At 35.9% G+C, this 21,184-nt stretch overlaps 1 protein-coding gene across 8 annotated transcripts in view; it reads right to left on the bottom strand.

Moving 5' to 3' along the window:
- COG5 (component of oligomeric golgi complex 5) overlaps positions 1-21,184 on the bottom strand; it is a gene marked incomplete at both ends in the record, with an annotated part of 279,247 nt that overhangs the window by 47,132 nt on the left and 210,931 nt on the right. For 7 of the 8 annotated variants that reach the window (XM_080701111.1, XM_080701108.1, XM_080701109.1 and 4 more), the window contains 3 exons: positions 2,126-2,225; positions 4,147-4,308; positions 9,352-9,556. In XM_080701111.1, the coding sequence (XP_080557237.1) occupies positions 2,126-2,225; positions 4,147-4,308; positions 9,352-9,556 (467 nt within the window). The remainder of the gene's footprint in view (positions 1-2,125; positions 2,226-4,146; positions 4,309-9,351; positions 9,557-21,184) is intronic. The other variant, XM_080701106.1, reaches the window with a different exon arrangement.

The raw sequence follows: 21,184 nt of genomic DNA, 5'->3' as shown, positions 1-21,184 counted from the left end.
TCAACTAAAAACTTAGCATTAGGCTATTTTCCTCTAAGTGTTCTTAGTAAAACTATTCTGAAAGAATAAGAATATGAAAAGATGAGCCAAGTACAGTCATGACGGTGCATGACTGTAATTCCAGGTACTCCAGAGAGACTGAGGCAGGAGGACTGCAAGTTCAAGACCAGCCATGGAACTTAGCAAGACCATCTCGTAGGATAAATAATAAAAAAAATAGCTAGGAATGCAGCACAGAGGTACAGAACCCCTGGGTTAGATCCCCAGTACATATACACACAGCAAATTAATTAATTAGCTAGTTAGTTTAAAAAGAACATGAAAAGATCAAACAAGAAAATACAACAAATTTAAAAACATAAAAGAGTGAAATAAATACTAACACTAAAATATTACTAAAGTTGTTAGTACACACACACACACACACTCACACACACAGTTTGAATTTATACTGTCCCTGAAGACCTCATGGAGAGTAGACAGCCATGAAGGAGGCAGGGATTGCGTGCCTAGGAGTCGTCCCTGGGAGTGTGACCTTGGGGATTATATAAGGTTCTTTCTTGCTTCGTGCCTCAGTGATGTAAAAGTAGAGCCTTGCTCTCTCTCTGCTTTTCCCCACCAGGCCCTGCCCTGAGCTCCAAAGACCTGGCCTGACACAGACAACCCTAAAAATCTCCAAACACTGTGAGCAAATAAATTTTCCTTCCTCTACGCTGTGCAGTCAGTTGTTTTTGGATTACAGCAGTGATAATATTAACCAAGACACACACACACACACATAGACATTCACACACAGTTGTTTTTGTGTGTGTGTGGTACTGGGGATTGAACCTATGGGGACTCTACCTTCTAGCTACAACCCAGTCCTTTTCATTTTGTTTGAAAGAGTCTCACTGGGTTGCTGAGGCTATATTCAAAGCTGGGGTCCTCCTATCTCAGCCTCTTAAGTACTGGAATTACACACATGTGCTACCATGCCCAGCTCAATAATGTGATATAAAAAGAAAATATATGATACTTTATTCTTATTTAATGCTTGGGCTTTCCTAATACAGTAAAATAAAAATTAAAAAATAAAAGTATTGGGTGGGGAAGAACTCTACTAAAGAAATGAAAAAAAAAAGACTTTCTTTTGACCTTCCATATTGTAGGTTAAATAGACCTGAGTAATTCAGGGACACAGAGCAACCAACAGTATTAATTTAAGTATGTTAGTTGATATGTTTTTATTTTTTCAAAGTCTTCTGCCATTATATTAACTGAAGAAACATATTAATATTGTTATTGTCTGACCTCCATCCCATCCCCAAAATATTTTTTATAAATGTTGACTCTTTCTTTTAATGTTTATCCTCTGGCTGGGCTACCTCATAAGAATTTTTTTCCTGATATTTTCAGTAACTATTCTAAACTTTATAATATTGGATTTTATTTATAGCAATGAATCATATTTTTAAAGTAATGAACATTATAATAAAGCATCTATAAACAATGTTAGAAAAATTAGTCATCTAATTGCCTATGAAGAGCTTCCATGTTTCTGTATAGCTATTTTTTTTCCCCCTCTTTTTTTGATGGTACTGGGGGTAGAACCCAGAGGCTTTCTACCTCTGGGCTATACTCCCAGACCTTTAGTATATTTTATTTGGAAACAAGGTCTCACTAAGTTGCTGAAAGCCTCACTAAGAAGCTGAGGCTGGCTTCGAACCCATGCGATCCTCCTGTCTCAGCTTCCCAAGCGCAGGGATTACAAGCGTGTGCCACCACGCCCGGCTATAGCTGGTTTTTAATAAACAAAGTTTAAAAAAGATGGCTCTAAATTATTTGTTAAGACAAGAAGAAGAACTGAATGGAAAATAGCACATTATAGCAAACATCATTTGGCCTTCACTGCAACTAAAAGTAGGAAGGTTTATAATACAGTTACCATCATAGATCAACTCATGCAAATTAGTTCAATTACTTTAGTCAACAAACTAGCCTAAAATGATTACACAAACAACTGGAACAATTCAGGAAAAAGAGATTACTTCTTTATTATACTATTAGTTATGATTAGTAAAATATTGTGTAATTAGTACTTTTAAACAAAATCATTTGTGTACAAATAAGGGATACCACTTACAAGCTGCTCCGATTTTACACCATATAGCTGGATGGTCTTTGCTACATTTTTTGACACAGCTAATGTGAGGTTTGCATCAACGGCAGCTACATTTAGTTCACTAGAGAAAAACAGATCTTAATATTAGCAAAATAGTTCATCAACAAAGTAAAGAGCAACATATAAGCCTAATCCCAATAAACAGTGTGGTGGATTCTTTTTATAGATTTTGCTGTTTCCAAGAATTGGTTGCATTGTTTCATACCACCCCCCTAAATTCAGCATTAGGAAAAAAGTACTTTCAGATGGCTTTGTTAATGACCACTTTCTCATTAATAAAAATCAGAACATGTGTGGATCCAGTCTGTGATTAAGAGAGTAAATTGTGTACAGATTTTTAAAGTAGCCCTCTTGCAAATACTGATCAGTGCAATTAGAAGCACTGCATATCACAGACATCTGCAAGGAAATGACAGCTCCTGAATGGAAATGATGACCTTGGAGGGACATGGGCTAAAAATATAAATTACACATGATACATAAAGATACTCAGTTTCTACAGAAATTATGCCAATTCATGTCATTTTGTATAGAGTGACTTTTAAATAGATCAAAAACATAATGGCTATGATTTAAAATTTTACAAACTTGGAGTCCTAAAGCATTTCTTTGTCATATTTATTTTCAACTTTAATACTGAATTAATTGGGACATTTGATCTGACTTCCAAAACAGGAGGTAGGAGGCTTCTACAAAGGCTATGGAGCAAAATACCAGGAATTTAAAATAGCATGGAAACTCCTATAGGTATAAAGCAAGAAAACAAATGAATATTAATGTTGGAAGTAGACTAAACCTGAGAACCTACTGGATTATCTTTTTAAAGAAACTGAAGGAGTCTGAAGCAACATTAGTCCATATCGTGTGTAACAAAAATGGCCTTGCATACAGTGTTGAGATATAATTTTATTAATGTTTACTTTTAAATTACATTAACCATTGGTATATTTCTCAAAAATCCAGATTATCATTGAATACAGCACTGTTAAGATGCATAGAGGAATGGGAGAGAAGCCTCTTTAACATTTATAAGCAGGTCAAAGAGCTCCACTTGTATCTAGATTATATTATCACAAGTACACTAAACAGATAACAGAGAAATTAGGATTAAAAAACGGTCAAGACTTTAGCAAGTAAAGATAACTGGGGAGAGATCTGGGACCAAGGTACTGAGCAACCTAGATACTTCATAGGTACGTTTGCAGCTGAAGATATGCTTATGTATATTACACTTGCAGCATTTCAGTCTTACTCTTCCAGTCCTCAGAACCACAAATTTGCAGTCTAAAATACATTAGACAGTTCTATACCACCTGGGTCCTATATTGCCCAACCACTAATTTCTCTCCCTAAAATGTCCATTGCAAATGGACAGACTCACTGTTATGACAGCTTGTTTGCTCTAACAGGTACTGAGATAGTCTCACTGAAAGCTAATCTGGATAACTTTTAACTACAGGCGTCTGAAGGCAATGGGATAATTACACTGTCTGCAAGCATTCAGGTGGCACCTCAGCTAGGATACCTTCCCTTTTTAGAGTTGCAAAAGCTGTCACATTCACCTCCAAAGCTTAAAATAGCAACCACAAGTAGGCTAATCAGGATTAGAATACTGTTTCTGTCATGAAGCAGTCTGGGTCTAATATATGAAAAACATTAAATAACCTTTATGTATTAGTTTCTCAACTTGTAAAGTTATTTTTGTTCTTACTTTTCTGTTTAATATTAGGTTTTTACTATGATACGAAGAGATAGGTTTATTTAGCATCCTTGGCAAGATACAGAATAATTATAATAGGGTATTTTTAGATAATAATTAATTGCAATCTCAACTATGTGCTATGTATGCACTGGAAAGCTCTTGATTTAATTGCAGGCCCAATTACTTAAACAATTTGAGGTACATTTAAAATGCACTAGCATATATCACTAACAAATGTGGCAAGCATCTTAAGGCATGTCATTATACAAAAAATACATACCTTGCTATCGTTTTAATGATGCCATCCAGTTCATCTGAGGATGGCGGATTACGCCCACCAGGGGGAAAAACCAAGTTTATAGGATCAAAGAGTCGAGACAAGGATTTGGAGAGATAAGCAGCCTCATAGGGTTGCAGGGAGTCTTTCAAAGCTTTTTCTGGACTGTAGGGATAATTAAAAAATTAAATGTTACAATGTGAAATGCTAGCATTATCAGGCTATAAATTCTGAAGAATGTATTGCCTATAAAAACTATATTAGCAAAAAGAAAAAATTTGTCTTAAAAGACATAAAACATTTGTGATATTATATAAGTTATGAATCTGTTTATAATACACAAATATATTTCATAATTTAAAATTTATTAAGGGTCACACAAACATTTAAATTCATGCATAAGTTCTAACTATTAGTGTTTCAGTACCTACTTGTATTTCTGGTCACTTGAAATTAAAAGAATAATACAGTGAGAGTGTATTAATTCCAACAGAGGCTATGCCTTACTTAGCAAATCCTATTTATAGAGCCCAGAATCGTACACAGGAGTGGTAGGCCGGCAGAGACCTGCTCCATTAGTTCAATGCTTTTTAGCCACAACTGCCATCTTCCATAGAGTCCAATGACTGTGAGGGACGAGTGCAGGTCTAGGCTGTTACCAGTTTTCTCTTATTTTAAATAACAAGATTGAGGATGAAATTTAAAGTATTTGTGAAAGTCCTAAAATTATACACACTCTCTCAATTGGAGTCCTAGGCAAACTTGTTTTAGAATATTTTTAGAAAATAAAACTTAACCTACTAAACTCTTCTTTCCTCTTTACACTTCCTCTGTCTCCAATAATTCCCATATGCTCATTTAGCAACCAAATGACTGTATCTCACAGTTTTCTTTGACAATTACTATCACATTTTTATTACAAATATTTTCATTGAAACAGATTATTTTCACATCTCCTGTTTATAATCCCTCTACCAGCCTTTTCATTATTTTATTTGTTTATTTACTTGTGGTACTGAGGCACTCTATAGCTAAGCTACACTATAGGTCTTTTCAAGTTTTATTTTGACAAAGGGCCTTAGTTGACCAGGTGGGCCTCAAACCTGTGATCCCTCAGCCTTAGCTTCCCATATACTGGGATTACAGGTGTATCCCATCTCACATTTCTTTCTTTCTTTCTTTCTTTCTTTCTTTCTTTCTTCCTTCCTTCCTTCCTTCCTTCCTTTCTTTCTTTCTTTCTTTCTTTCTTTCTTTCTTTCTTTCTTTCTTTCTTTCTTCCTCTCTCTCCCTTTCTTCTTTCTTCTTTTTTTTCTTTGAGTACAAATTCCCCTTCATCTTAAATGTTAACCTTGACAACATCCTACCTGCTCTTTGAATATATGCAACCTGGCTTTCTGTTTTTCTCACCCTTCTGATCACCTGACAAACCTAGAGGTCAAAATGCTCTTGGCTCCTACATCATAATTCCACAGTTATCTTTTAATACTTTCTCATTCAGTAAGTATTTCACTCAACACATATTTGCTGAGAATACTATGCACCAGGCACTCTGACAAGTGCTGGGAGGACAGAGATTAAGAGTGCTGTACAGTATAGTGAAAACATAAACAGGTAAAGTACAAATTATATAATTTCTGTACTACGTGAAGACACAAAGGTCACAGTGAAGGGAGCAGTGAAGTGGTACCACAAAATCTGTCTGAAGCAATCCTCTATTGAAGTCCGTGCTTTCTATTTAAATGCCTTCTCTATGTCTGCTCCTGTTACTTAATGACCTTAATAATCTTTCCAATTCTATAGAAATTCTGGGCCTGAATATAAGAAACAACATTCTTCTCTAAATCTGTTGCAAGGACCATGATGACTACAATGTCAAAGCAGGCAATGGTTCTAAGACCCATTATGTATTTGAAAGTCTTTATTTTTAATGTCCTTTATTTTAGCTTTACTACAGAGCTCCCTAAGTTTAAACTATTTCACCTTTAAAATCTCAGTGTTTGAAGACAGAGTTCCATATGGCCCACCTTCTTCTATCTATTATAGAGTCTCTGCCATCTGCCAATTACTCCTAGGTGCAGGGAAATACAGCAGTGAACTTAGTTAAAAAAAAGTACCCCTAGCTTTTTAAAGTTTATATGCTAACAAAGAGAGATGTACAAAATATAAATTCAATGTGTTAGCAGTAAGTGCTAAAAGAAAAATAAAGCAAGGAAGAAAGAGAATAGGTTTAAGTCTTTTTTCCATTCAATTTTAGGTAGGATTTAGCAAAGTAAGCCTTACCAAAAAAACCTTAGGAAAAAGAAGTAGCCAAGTTACACACATTTTCCAGGGAAGAGTTTTCTGTGAGAGAGGACAGCACATGCAAAGGCCCTGAGGGAGGCCACACCTGGTTGTATATGCCAAACAGCCAGAGGGCAGAGCACAAAGGTAGTAAGAGAGCAGCGCACAACACCTCAATGAAGAAAACAGATGATCTGAACCACATCAGGCTTTAAATACCCACATTGCAGTAGAGTTTACTCTAAAGAACATGTTCAGCCAGATGTGGTGGTGTGCACCTGTAATCCCAGTACTTGGAACAGTGAGAGAGGAGGATCCCAGGTTCCAAACTGGCCCCAGTAATTTAGTGAGACTCTGTTCCAAATTAAGAGTAAAAAAAGAGCTGGGGGGGTATCGCCTGGGGATAGAATGCCCCTGTGTTCAAATCCCAGTACCAAGTAAATAAATAATTAAAAATATCAAGTAAATGATTTGGTCTTGTGATTACCACTACGTGTCCCTTTCCGCCTAGCATCCTTCATTAGCCCAGCAAGGTTTATGTTCTTCATCCCCAAAAAATACAAAATAAGAATTTTACCTCCTGCAGACATACTGTTAACATTTGTTTGTTAACATCCAGTAATTCTTTAGTGCATGTAAATGAATTTTAAAGTAAAACGAGTCAGAAATACAATGATATTGTATGCGCTATGTTTATAAACTTTTTAAAATTTTAATACATCATTAAATCATTGTAGATCAACAGATACGGTCTCTGCCCTCTTGTCCCCTCATTAGGTCTTAGCTAGTCTCCCTATTTATTTATTTTATTTTTGGTGGTACTGGGGTTCCTGGAAACCCTTCTACCTCTGGGCTACACTCCCAGACCTATTTTTACATTTTTATTTGGAAACAGGGTCTCCTAAGCCAGCACGTGTGGCTGGCTTCGAACCTGTGCGATCCTCCAGTCTCTGCCTCCCAAGCGCAGGGATTACAAGCGTGCACCACCACGCCCGGCTCCCTATTTAATATAAAATGTTTCACTGGGCATGGTGGTGGCCTAAGAGACCCTGTTTCCAAATTTAAAAAAGTGTAAAATAGGTCTGAGAATGTAGCCCAGAGGTAGAAGGGCTTCCAGGAACCCCAGTACCACCGAAAAACAATAAATAAATAAATAAATAAATAAATAAATAAATAAATAAATAAATAAAATTTTTTAAAAAGTTTGTTTGCTGGTACTGGGTATTAATCCCAGGGGCATTTTATCTCTAAGCTACACTTCCGCCCTATTTTCTTTATTTCTTTTTTTTTTTTTAAACAGTTGCTGGGGGCCTTACTAAGTTGCTGAGGCTGGCCGCAAACCTGAAATCCTCCTGTTTTAGTGTCCCTAATGATGGGTTTATAAGATGTGTGCCACTGAGCCCAGCTCACAAAGCACTTTTGGAGGAGACAATCTCATCTCATTCTATCATTCCAGCCTCTAACTACAGTGGATACAAATTTAACTGTATGTATTTAAGGAAAAATTAAAGAGAAACAAACAACTACTTACATAGTGCTTAGTAATTTATCCAAAATTTTTTTCTTGATAAGAATCTGCTGTTGCTTTAGTTAGTGTTATATTGGATATAGCATATCCCCTGAATAGTTCATGTAATGATGTTTAGAGTTTATATAATGAATTCATAAGGGCTATAACCTCATCAGTAGATGAATCCATTATAATAGATTTAGGTCAGCCACTGGGGTGTGTGGAGAAGGTGGGTCCCTGGAGGTGTGACTAAGGGATTGTACTTTTGTCTTGAATCCACTTGCCTGCTCTCTTTGCTGCCTCCTTGATGTGAGGAGCAGAGCACTTGTTCTCGCTCGCTCTCTCTGCTTCCAGCCTCCATGACGTGAGAACAGAGCCCTTGCTCTCGTCCTTTCTTTAGATCCCTTCACTATGCCCTAAGATCTGTAGAACCTAGCCTCACCTGTACTGAACCCTGAATCTCCAAAAAGCTGTGAGTAAATAAATCTTCCTTCTTCTAAGGTGTATAGTTGGTTGTTTGGGGTTATAGCCGTAAGCATGTTGAACAAGACAGTTTTGCCACAATAAATATGATCCTCATATACAAAGAAAGCCATGAAAGTTAATCATTTAATCTGGTGATTAAAAAGAAATTTAAAAGTATTCTCTTTCTATTTTGAAAGAAAAGCCAGCTGGGCTGAATTTACAGATATTGTTTTTATTAGTTTCCAATGTGGCTCTAAAGTTTGACCACATTATTGTACTTGTGGGTGATACAATAGACTTTCTGAGGTAATTCTGACTATAAACAATTGTAAATAATGATTGAGAATGTATCCCAACATAATGTATAGCTCTCCTACAGTCCTGAACACACCAGATCCTTTCATGTCACATTAATGCCAGTGGCCTATCAATAATGATGGCATCTAATATAATTACAGTATGCTAAAATATCACTTAAAAGACAATGACAGCCAGGTGTGGTGGCGCACGCTTGTAATCCCCGCGCTTGGGAGGGGGAGACAGGAGGATCGTGCAGGTTCAAAGCCAGCCAGGCTGGCTTAAGAGACCCTGTTTCCAAATAAAAATATAAAATAGGTTTGGGAGTACAGCCCGGAGGTAGAAGGGTTTCCAGGAATTCCAGTACCCCCACACACAAAGACAATGACAAAATATGCTGATCTTCTAACTTATGATTATCTTATTTAATATTATACTTTAAAACAACACTAGCAGGAACCAGAACGTTCACCTAGTACTGAAGTTTGATTTCTTCAGTTAAGAGTCTTGCAAAGTCAAAGTATGTACATAAAGAACAATCATTACAAATATTTAGATGATTACTCTATGCCCAATTTCTAATTTGTAATAAAAATAAGAAACAAAATATCTTAATATGATAACAAACAAGTCACATTAAACAAACAGAAACGTACTCATAATCTGTATTTTTTGGTATGAATATGTCCTGTGTATCATCTTCCATGTGTTGTAGGTCAACACAGAGATCTGTAGTTCCACTTGCACTAAGATTTCCTTGAATGTTTTGACTGTACTGTTGGAGACGCTTCCATAAGTCATTATAAAGACGTAATAATTTAGGGTATTCTCCTTCAAAGGCCTGTTTTAAGAACATAGAAGCTGCCAATAGAATAATAACAGAGGTTAGATAAAAACAAAACAGTAAAATGTGGTAAATAAATGTTTCTTTTGTATATGAAGATAATGTCACAAATAGCCCAATACTACATGATGAACCAAACACATATTTCAATGGTGGCTTTTAGAATGTTAGGAAGAGTAATTTTTCCATTATATAATTCACTGCATATGGTATGTAGACCATATATCCTGAATCATAACCTACACTAAAAATGTACAAACTCACAATTACAGTTGAAGATTGTTTTGTTGGTGGTGGTACTAGGGACAGAAGCCAGGACCTCACACATGCTAGGCAAGCACTCTATGACTGAGCTACATCCTCAGCTTATAGTTGAAGATTTTAATTTCTTCTCTTGATAACTGATAAAACAAGTATACATAAAATCAGGACTTAGAAAACTGAATGAAACTAACACCCAATCAAATGAATTTACATTTATATAATACTTAATCCAAAACAGCAAAAGTACATTCTCTTCAAGGGCTGACAATTACCAAGACTGACAATTCTTTGGCTTTAAAACAAAGAATATTCTAAGTAAAACAGTGTTAGGATAGAAATGAGTAACAGAAAAATATCTGAAAATTTCTCAAATATTTGGGACTGAAAAAATGTCTCTAAATAAGGCATGAGTCAAAAATGCAAATTAGAAAGTATTTTGAAATTAATTAAAATTGTATACTTGTGGGATGTCGTTAAAGAAGTACTTGAGGGAAAATTCATATAAATACCTTTTTTGGAGAGGATACTTAGGATTAAATTCAGGAGCATTCTACCCCCAAGCCAAACCTGTTTTATTTTATTATGAGAAAAGGTTTTGCTGCATTGCTGAGGCTGGCTTTTAGCCTGCAATCCTCCTACCTCAGTCTCCCAAGAAATAAATATTTATATTTGAAAAGAAGAAAGGACTCAAGTTAATGACCTGAACTTCATTTTAATAAAATTTTAGTAAAAAAGGGGGAAAAACCCCAAAGTACAAATAAGAAAAAATATTTAAATAGAGAGCAATGAAATAAAAATAAATACTGAACCAAACACTGGTTCTCTGAAAAGATGAGTAATTTTGACAATTTCTAAGATAGGTAGGTAAGATAAATAGTGCTTACCATATAAGCAATAACAGAATTAATCTTATTATATATTCTGCAGATAATAAGAGGACAGTAAAGGAATTATGAACAACTTTATGCCAATAAACTAGAAAATTTTATAAAATGTAAAAATTCCTTGAGAAACACAAACTATCAAAGCTCTCTCAATAAAAGTACATAAAGTATTTCTATCTGAAAAATATAAAGATCTCTCACATCTCATTAGTAATAACATAATTTTTATAATGAGATTTTTTTTGGTGGTGGTGGTACTGGGGTTCCTGGAAGCCCTTCTATCTCTGGGCTACACTCCCAGACCTATTTTGTATACTTTTTTATTTGGAAACAGGGTCTCTTAAGCCAGCGCTGCTGACTTCGAATCTGAGTGATCCTCCTGTCTCCGCCTCCCAAGTGTGGGGGTTACAAGCCTGCGCCACCATGCCCAGCTTAAAATGAAATCTTTTTTAAAGAAGGCGTATAAGTGGCAAAAAGGACATGAAAAATTCTTTATCTTTCACTAAAAGGGAATGTAAGCTGGGCGTGGTGGCACACGCTTGTAATCCCAGCATTCGGGAGGCTGAAACAGAAGGATCGCGGTTTGTGGACAGCCTCAGATACTTAGTGAAGCCCTTTGCAACTCAGTGAGACCCAGTTTCAAAATAAAGAATAAAAAATAGGGCAGGGGGTGTAGCTCAGAGGTCGAATACCCCTGGGTTCCATCCCCAGACCCACACACACAAAAGAGTGGGGGGGGAGATGTAATTTGAAGTAAAAATGGGATACAACTATATTTGAATTAAAAATATTTAAAAAGTAAGAAAAAAAGAATGACTATATTAAATATTGGTGAGACTACAGAAACAAGCTCTCATACACTTGGGTGGGATGGTAAAATTGTATAATCATTTTACAAACAGAGTTGCTATTTCCTTCAAATGTTATATACACACCTGCCATATAGTTACACCAATTATGTTCCCATATATTTATCCAAGAGAAATAATAATATATGCCGAACATGGTGGTGCACATCTATAATCCCAGCACTTGGGAGGCTGAGACAGGAGGATCACATGTTTGAGAACCGCCTTAGCAATTTAATGAGACACTTGCCAACCTAGTAAAACCCTAGTTCAAACAAAAAATAAAAAGAACTGGGGATGTAGCTCAAAGGTAGAATGCCCTTGGTTTAATCCTCAGTACTACAAAGAAAATTCACAACATAAAAAAAAAAACAGTATATGTCCATATAAAGACCTGTATATGAACCTTCAAAGCACTTTTAAGAGTAAAAGAACTAGAAACAGTTTATCATCACCAACATATGAAAGCAAAAATAAAATAATATATTCATACAATGAAATATTACTCAGCAATAAAAATACACTATAATATGGATGAACTTCAACCTGAAAAAAATCATGTGCATGAAAGATGCAAGATGGTAGAGAAATAAGAATACATAGCATGAGCTATCATTCAATTTGTATAGACTCTAGGAGATACAAACACAACAACAAAAGGCAGATCAGTGTTTGCCTGGGGAGGTGGAGGGAGATGATAGGGGAGAGAAATTACAATGGCATAGGAAAATACTTTGGGGAGTAGGGGCTATGTTCACTGATCTTGACTGTTGTGGTGGATGGATAGATGGGTTTTATATATGTCAAAAGAAAGCATATACTTGTATGTCAATTTTACCCACACTCAAGCTAGGTCTAGGGATGGAAGCCAGGGGCATTCAACCTCCAAGCTACACCCCCTGCCCTACTTTTTATTCTTTATTTTGAAACAGGGTCTCACTAAGTTGCGGAGGGCCTAAGTAGCTGAAGCCTCATAACACTCGCGATCCTCTGATCTCAGCCTCCAGAATGCTGGGATTACAAGTGTGCATCACCACAACTGGCTAAAACAAAACTCCTTTCTCTACTGATGAAGAAAGAATTGGCCATGGGTCCCGACTGTCCCCACATGTTCTTGTAGGGTGTTCCTATAACGCAGGACTACATGGCCATCCTTAAATTTGCAGGAAGGAACCTTGAGAGATCAGGTTACAACTTCCTGTATACAGGGTGGGCTTGCTTACTACTCACTATTAAAGCAGGGGCCTCTCCATTCTTCATCTGCAAAGCAAACATCATAGCCCAGGCACTGTTCACATGGGCCCATACCATGTCACCCACAACATCAGGAGGCATAGGGACCCACAAACAATCCTAATGCTCAAGCTGCTTGCTGTGCTGTAGCAAGGTTACTTTTCTCTAAAGCTAAGGCAATTTAGCCTTGTTATGTAAGGTGAAAATCTCAATTCTCTTACAGTTCTTGAACTCCCTGATCTAAATAATATTCCTTTGGCTATTCTTCCATAACAATGTGCTCTTTGCTATCTTTGCATTAATTATCATTTCTGACCATATTTGTTTAAAATACTGTTCTTGTAATGTGACTGTTAACTCCCCAAAGGCAAAGACAATACCTGTTTTCTTCTATCCACCATTTGGTTACCTAGCTAGTGCCTGGAATGGCAGAAATTAAGCAAACATTTCTCATATGATAGAATTTAAGTTTTGCTTTTTTATCGAATACCATACTCATCGTCTCCTTTTTCTTCCTTCACTTTAATTTTTGCTCACTTTCATAAAAATCTAATCTAATAGAACAAAATCATTGTTGAAGATTTCAGATTGCCAATGTTGACCTATAGTATCCTAGTAAATTTGATTAATTGTAAATTAAATCAAATATATTTATCATGTACTAAGCACTGTGCTAAAAGGAATATAATATAGAATGGATAGTCACAAACACTTTTTCAATGCCTCTGGGGAGGTACAAACAACAGGTAGGTGAGCCAGTATAACACACATGGATAAGTGCTAGAATAAGGGACACGAAGAGTTCTATGTGAACAGATTTGTTCTTCTTTTTCCAAGAGTTTGAGATGCATTGTTAGGCTATTTATTTTAGATCTTGACCCATTCAGCAATACCACTTCTGGGTATCTACCCAAAACAAAGGGAAACCAAACTACCAAACTAATGCATGTGTATTTATGTTCACAATTGTCAAATTACGGAACCAGCCAAGATGTCCATCAACAGATGAATGGATTACAGAACTATGGGATATATACACATGGAATTTTACTCAGCCATAAAGAAGAACAAAATTACATCATTTACAAGGAAATGGATGGCACTAAAGAACATGCCAAGTGAAATTTTTGCCCAAAAAATCAGAAGCTCTCCCTAATATATGGAAGCTAGGGAGAAAATGGATCATAGGAGAAACTTTTCATGAAGGAGAAATTATAGATGAGCAAATAAGGCAACCTAAAGGGAATGGGGGGGGGATTCCCTAATTAATATACATGACGTACCTTCACACACATATTAAAGTCAATCATTAAGCCAAACATGGGATGGAGGGAAAGGGAAGGGAATGGGGAAGGAATTGGGGAAGAGCTAAATTAGTGATGTGTGCATGTATGCCTCTTCCATCTTGTACCCCATTAAGATGTATGGCTACAATGCACCAGTAATAAAAATTTTAAAAGGTAAAAAATAAATATTCTAAAAATATTAGAAAAATTAGGCTCAGACAGAGATTAAAAAGTAAAAATGAGTCAGGAAGTCTGGTACCCTGGTTGATAAAGCTAGATTAGCCTCAGGATTTCAAACTGAGAGGACAAAGACCCTCCAACTTCTTAGTTAACAGTCTGGAAGAAGCAAGTCCAAGGAAAAGGGAAAAGTGGGAGCGAGACAGAGTCTTATTCGAACTGCAACCGTCCTAAGCCAACCCAATCATAGAGTGAATTAAAATTACCACCCAATATATACACAACTGGAATGCAAGAAGAGAAAAAGCATGCAAGAAAAATGCTTCAGTACAAATACATCCTATGAATCAGCATCAATAGGATGACAATTCTATGGAAAATTAACAGACTTTAAAAGAAAATATTGAAGTAGCTAATAGACATATGGAAAAACGGATAACACTAGTTATAAAGCAAATAAAACCACAATGTGATCCAACTAAACAACAGCCAGAATGGCTAAAACAAAAGACACTAAGGATGGCAAGTGTTAACAAGACCATAGACAAACTAGAATTCTCCTATGTGCTGCCAATGCAAGTGTAAACTGATAGAGTACACTGAAAAGCTTTTTGGCAGTATCAACCAAAGTCTAACATCTGTACACCCTATGACCTACTGTATTAGTTTCCTATAGCTGCAGTAACAAACTACCATAAATTTAAAAGTTTAAACAAAGATTATCTATTTAGGCTTCTGGGCTCCAAACTAAAAGATTATATATCTATATATACACACACACACACATATATACACGTATGTATGTACATGTATATGCACACATGTATACATATATGTGTGTAATATGAATGTATGAATGTATATATAACATATAATATAATGAATAATATAATCTTACAGTTTTGGAGTTCAGAAGCCTAAGCTTCAGTAAGTCAAAATCAAGGTTTCCACAATAATCTGTTTCTCTGGAAGTTGTAAGAGAGAATCTGTTCCTTGCCTTTTCCATCTACCTGCATTCCTTGGTTTATAGCTTCCTTATAGAAAAATTAATCACATTGACCTCTATTTCTATTATCACATCTACTCCTGTGACTCTCTGATACCCTTTCTTACCTTAAAAGGACTCTATGATTCTGTTGAATCACCACCAAGGTGATAATTTCTCCATCTCAAGATCATTATATTGCAAATGTAATAGTAATATTGCAAAATACCTTTTGCTATGTAAGGTAACACATTCATGGTTTCTAGAGGTTAGGACCTGGAACTCTGGGAAGGCTATTACTTTGCCTGCCAAATTTCCACTCCTGAGTTTCTTCCCAATAAAAACAAACAGAATTGTCATATTATCATTGAGATAACTCCCAATGGGAAGTAATAATGCTCAGCAACAACACAGTATATTACTGTACATTCATAGGATGGAATAATTTACAACACTGAAAATGACCTACAAGCATGTCCAACAATATGGAGGACTCAGACACATGTTAAACAAAAGAAGATGGATAGCAGACATGAGTATAAACTAGATGCTTTTATGCAAATAAGATAAAATAGTAAGAATTTTCCAAAACCAATCTATTTCATTAGAAATTAATGGTTATCTGTGTGAGGAAAGAGGTGGACAGACACTAGAAAGGGGCAGAAGGGGAGCATCTAGGCTACAGGTAATACTCTGTTTCTTAATATTGATGCTATTCTTGAACTTAGTTACATAGACATGTTGAGATTGAAAAAATAATTTAGGTATATAATTATGGTACTAATACTTTTTCTTTATGAAGGATATCCTTAAATAAAAAATCTTAGATTTCTTTACTTGCCTAGCATACTATATCTTCAGTCCAAAAATGTTTTTAAGTATCTAAATTTTCACAAAATGGCACTGGAGCCCTTTCTTCCTGGATTAGTTTTTCTTTAACTTACTTCCTGACAAGGAGCATTTACTGAAGCCCTACTGTATCTCTCTATTGAAAACACTGCCATAATCAAAGAAGCATTCCCTGTTTTATAGAATTTACAATCTGGTGGAGTGGGGATCACACATGATTGATATATAAATAGTAGGGTATATTAGGAAATGGTCAGAGCTATGGAGAAAAATAAACCATATTTATCTATGATGAGACATTCTGGGAAAATCATCAAATTACAAAGATAAATTATTCTTTCATTTCAAAGAGTTCAAATGGTAATGTTTATTTTACTTGTTCTATTAAGAATCTAAAAATATGTTTTATAACACAAGTTGCTGAATAAATGTTATATCTGGCAAGTACAATAGAAAAATAACAGACAGAAGGCTGATGAATGATTTTGGAAATAACCATGACCTGTAGATAATTAAAGCAGTGGATTTCATATAGGAGCTACTTCTTTCCATTATTGTGTATATGTGTGTTACACAGTGTGTATAACAGTGTGTGTTTAACAGTGTTGTGCTGGGGATCAAACCCAGGGCCTTGAGCATGTTAGGTAAGCATTCCACCACTAAGCTACATTCTCAGCCCTCTATTTTGAACTTTGTGGTGAAATTTACTGCTTGTCAAACTTCTGATTTTACCTTTAGTAGAACTTTTTTTTTTAACTAAGTATGAACATGTATAATCAGAAAGAACATGTTCCTAACTAGGAAATTTTCCCTTTAGATATATTCTGCCAAAATATTACTTACTTAGACAGTCTGTTACATTTTGTGTAATTCTCAACACTGCAGATGGCTGCATTTCTTAATATCGCCTGTCTAATTTTAAGAAATACTACAAAGTACACTTTAGGGACTTTATGTGCTATAAAAATGAAAAGCCCTTACAAACAACTTACTTTAGAGTCCCCCTGAAGGAAGTTATTAAAGTAATAATGTGAATAAAAGTAACAAACTACTCTGAATGTGAAATATTAATGAGAATCTCAGCCTAAAAGTATTATATTTTTTCTCAGAAGCTTCTTTGACTATACAAAGCTGTACTTATTGAGATAAGAACTGAAAAACAAACACTGGATTTGGCAATTAAAAAGCAGATCACTACTTACCTTAATGAGAACAATTTCAACAGAAGGGTGGACGACAGCCAGATTACATCTAGCTGAGAAATCAACAGGACGAAAATGAGGACAAAAAGTGTAACTACTCTCTTGAGAAATGTTGATAAAAAAATGGAGTAAACAGTACCTAAAGGTCAATTCTCCAGTTTCATTTTACTTGTTGGGAGCCACTTGAGATGAAAAGAAAAGACATCCAAAATGGATAAAGAAGTAGGAATGATGTTGCTAGAGAAAGGCATGGCAAGGGCAGGCAGTGTACCCATAATGGTGGCCTTGAAGAGGAGGAGTTACCTGCTTAGGATCAAAGGGAGGAAATACAGAATGAAGACAGAGGGAAGTGTTTCCCAATGACAGTCCCTGTACTGATGACTCAAAAAAAAAAAAAAAAAAAAAGGGGGAATGAGAAAAAAGATAGGCAGAAATAGTATGGCTTGCAATGGTTAAGGAAAGTAAGAAAAACAGATGACTAAGGACAAATAAATGATAGTGACATTAAACACATGCCTATATGTACCCTTTGGTTCATTACCAGTTTTATATGGGGGGGGGGTGTTACTTGGGATTGAACCCAGAGGTGTATTACCTCCAAGCTAAACCCCCAGCCCAATTTTATTTCTTTTTAAAATTTTTTACTGGTGTATTATATTCATACATCATATTGGGATAAAAATCTTGTGTGGACATACATGTACACATCACACATTTAGCCCCTACCCAATTCCCACCCCATTCCCTCCCCATACCTCCTTCCTATGCTTGGCTTAGTGGTTGACTTCTATATGTTTAAGTACATTGTGTGTTTTGGAGAATTTCCTTCTTCCCTCCTCCCATCCCCTCATTTAGGTTGTCTTGTTTGCTCCTCTATAGATTTTCCTTTTTCATCTAGAGTCCCTCCTATGACCCATTTCTCCTTAGTTCTCACATATTAGGGAAAGCATCTGATTTCTTATTTTTTGTGACTGACTAATCTCACTTAGCATAATGTCCTCCAGTTCCATCCATTTCCCTGAAAATGATGTAACTGAAATTTTTTTAATGGCTGAGTAAAATTCCATTGTGTATATATCCCACAGTTTTGTAATCCATTCATCTGTTGATGGACATCTTGGCTGGTTCCACAGTTTGGCTATGGTGAATTGTACAGCTATGGACATAGATACACATGCATTAGTTTGGTAGTTTGGTTTACTTTCTTTCGGGTAGATACCCAGAAGTGGTATTGCTGGATCGAATGGTAGATTTGTTCCAATTCTTCTGAGGATTCTCCATACTGTTTTCCAAAGTGGTTGCACTAATTTGCAATCCCACCAACAATGTTTTAAGAGTTCCCACTTCTCTATATCCTCGCCAGCACCAATTTTATTTCTTAATTGGAAACAGGGTCTCACTAGATTGCTGAGAGCCTTGCTAAAAATTGCTGAGGCTGGCTTTGAGCCAGCAATCCTCCTGTCTCAACATCCCAAGTACTGAGATTACAAGCATGCCCCACCATACCCAATTTCATTCCCAGTTTAAAAAAAAATATGCACACACTATATACTATAAAAGAAAAAAATGATGAATTTGGACTTTATAAAAAAACCTTTCTTAGTTTTTTCTTTGAAATACTATCTTTTTTTCCCCTGTGTGTGGTACTAGAGACTGAACCCAGGGGCATTCTATTAAAAACCTATATCCCCCCACACTATTTCATTTTTATTTTGAAACAGTATCTCACTAGGTTGATGAGATAAATTTCACTATTTACTGAGTCTGTCCTCAAACCTGCGATCCTCCTGTCTTAGCCTGAAACACTATTAAGAGAACAAAAATTAAATCATATACTAAGGGAAAATATTATTAACAATGTATATACAAGAAAGCAGTTTGAACCTGGGAAACATAAAGATCCATGATTACACAATAATACTGTAAGGACAATAATTTGAATAACCCCATAATAAAAAAAGGTTAAACAGATGGTAAATGTGGTCAATATCTGCTATGATCTGAAGTTTTGTCTTTCAAAATTACCTAACCAAGAACGTGATGGTATCAGGAGGTGGGGTCTTTTGGAAGTGATAAGGTCAAGACATGTAAATTCTCATGAATGGGATTAGTACCCTTATAAAAGAAGCTCAAAGTGCTTTGTGGCCCCTCCATCACATGCCCCTCCACAGCTGGAGAGCTCAGGGAGAAGGCACCAGCCTTGCATCAGGAATTGCTCTTCCCAAGTGCCAAATCTGCTGGTATCTGGAACTTGGACTTCAGAGATTCCAAACTCTGAGGAATAAATTTCCATTGTTTATAAGCTACTCAGTCTTAGTCCTTAGGCTAGTGAAGTGAAACCACTATGAAAAACAACCACATCCCCCCTAAAGTAGCTAAAATTAAAATGGCTGACAAGATCACGTATTGACAAGAACGTAAAGCAAATGGAACTACTGTACACTGTTGATGGGAATACAAAATGGCATATCTATTTTGTAAACAGTTTAGAAGGTTTTTTAAAGTTAAATATACATTTACCAAATGTTGAGGCAATTTTGTATATTTACAAAGATAATGAAGATGTATGTCTACAAGAGACTTTCATATACATAATCATGCAGTTTTATTCATAATAAGCCAAAACACTAAGAACCAAGTTGTTCCCCAACTGGGGATTAAATGAACAAATTGTATTATATATATATTCAATAATTAAAAGATATACTAATGATATATGCAACAATATGGATGAATCTTAAAAGTAATTATGTATACTTCATCATTTCACTTTTTTAAAATAGTCCTGAAGATAAATTATAGTCCTAGAGTGTTAAAAGGCAGGTCATTTCTTGCCAAGAACCAAGGAGTGAAACTGCAAAAGGTAAGTTAGAAAAATTTTGGTGGTGATAAAAATGTTTTCCTCTTTTTTTGCTTGAAGTCCTGGGGGTTGAATCCAGAGATGCTCCACCACTTGAGATATACTGCTAGACATTTTTATTTTATCTTGAAATCAAGTCTCACTCAGTTACAGATGCTAGCCCTGAACTTGTGATCCTCCTGCCTCAGTTCTCCAAGTACTGGGATTACAGGTGTGCACCACCACACCTGGCTGATAGAAATATTGTATATCTTAGTAGTGAGGAAAGCTATAGAGATGTAAACATTTGTCAAATATAACAGAATTTTATGCTTAAAACTGGTGAATTTTATTCCATATAAATCATAATGCAATAAGCCTAACCAAAGGCAAGGAGACGCACAAAATCCTCTCTCAAGATGAGCAGAATGATTTGTAGAAATAAATCATTCCAAAAGAAATCTGCTCAGGCCGGGCATGGTAGCGCACGCTTGTAATCCCCGCGCTTGGGAGGCAGAGACAGGAGGATCGCGCAGGTTCGAAGCCAGCCACGTGCGCTGGCTTAGGAGACCCTGTTTCCAAATAAAAATGTAAAAATAGGTCTGCGAGTGTAGCCTGGAGATAGAAGGGCTTCCAGGAACCCCAGTACCACCACCACCAAAAAAAAAAAAAAAAAAAAGAAATCTGCTCAGGTTCTGTTTTGCCAGAAATGAATGAAGACCTCCTTTATGGATGCTGCCTCCATGCATGCTTCACTAGGAACAGAAGGAAGGAGGCAAATACAGTAGGCTATTCAACTCGAGATGCCCAATGACTGAATGATGTTTAACCTATCTTTGGTCCCTTTAGTAAATGCTTGTGAGTAAAAATTTACATGCAAACAAACTCTTAAAGGCTCTTTTTAAAAGCCTAATTACATTCAATACTCTAACATTCAGTAATTAAACAAACACCTTAGTTTGCTTATGTTACTCTTTTTTTTTTTTTTTCCTGTACTGGAGATTGAACCGAGGGCCTCTGAACTATAATCTCAGCCTTTTATTAAAATTTTAATTTTTTTTGTAGTACTAGGGATGGA

The sequence above is a fragment of the Muscardinus avellanarius genome (genome assembly GCF_963383645.1).
Source record: "Muscardinus avellanarius genome assembly, chromosome: 9".
Lineage (NCBI taxonomy): Eukaryota > Metazoa > Chordata > Mammalia > Rodentia > Gliridae > Muscardinus > Muscardinus avellanarius.
This window is presented reverse-complemented; position numbering and strand designations above follow the sequence as displayed.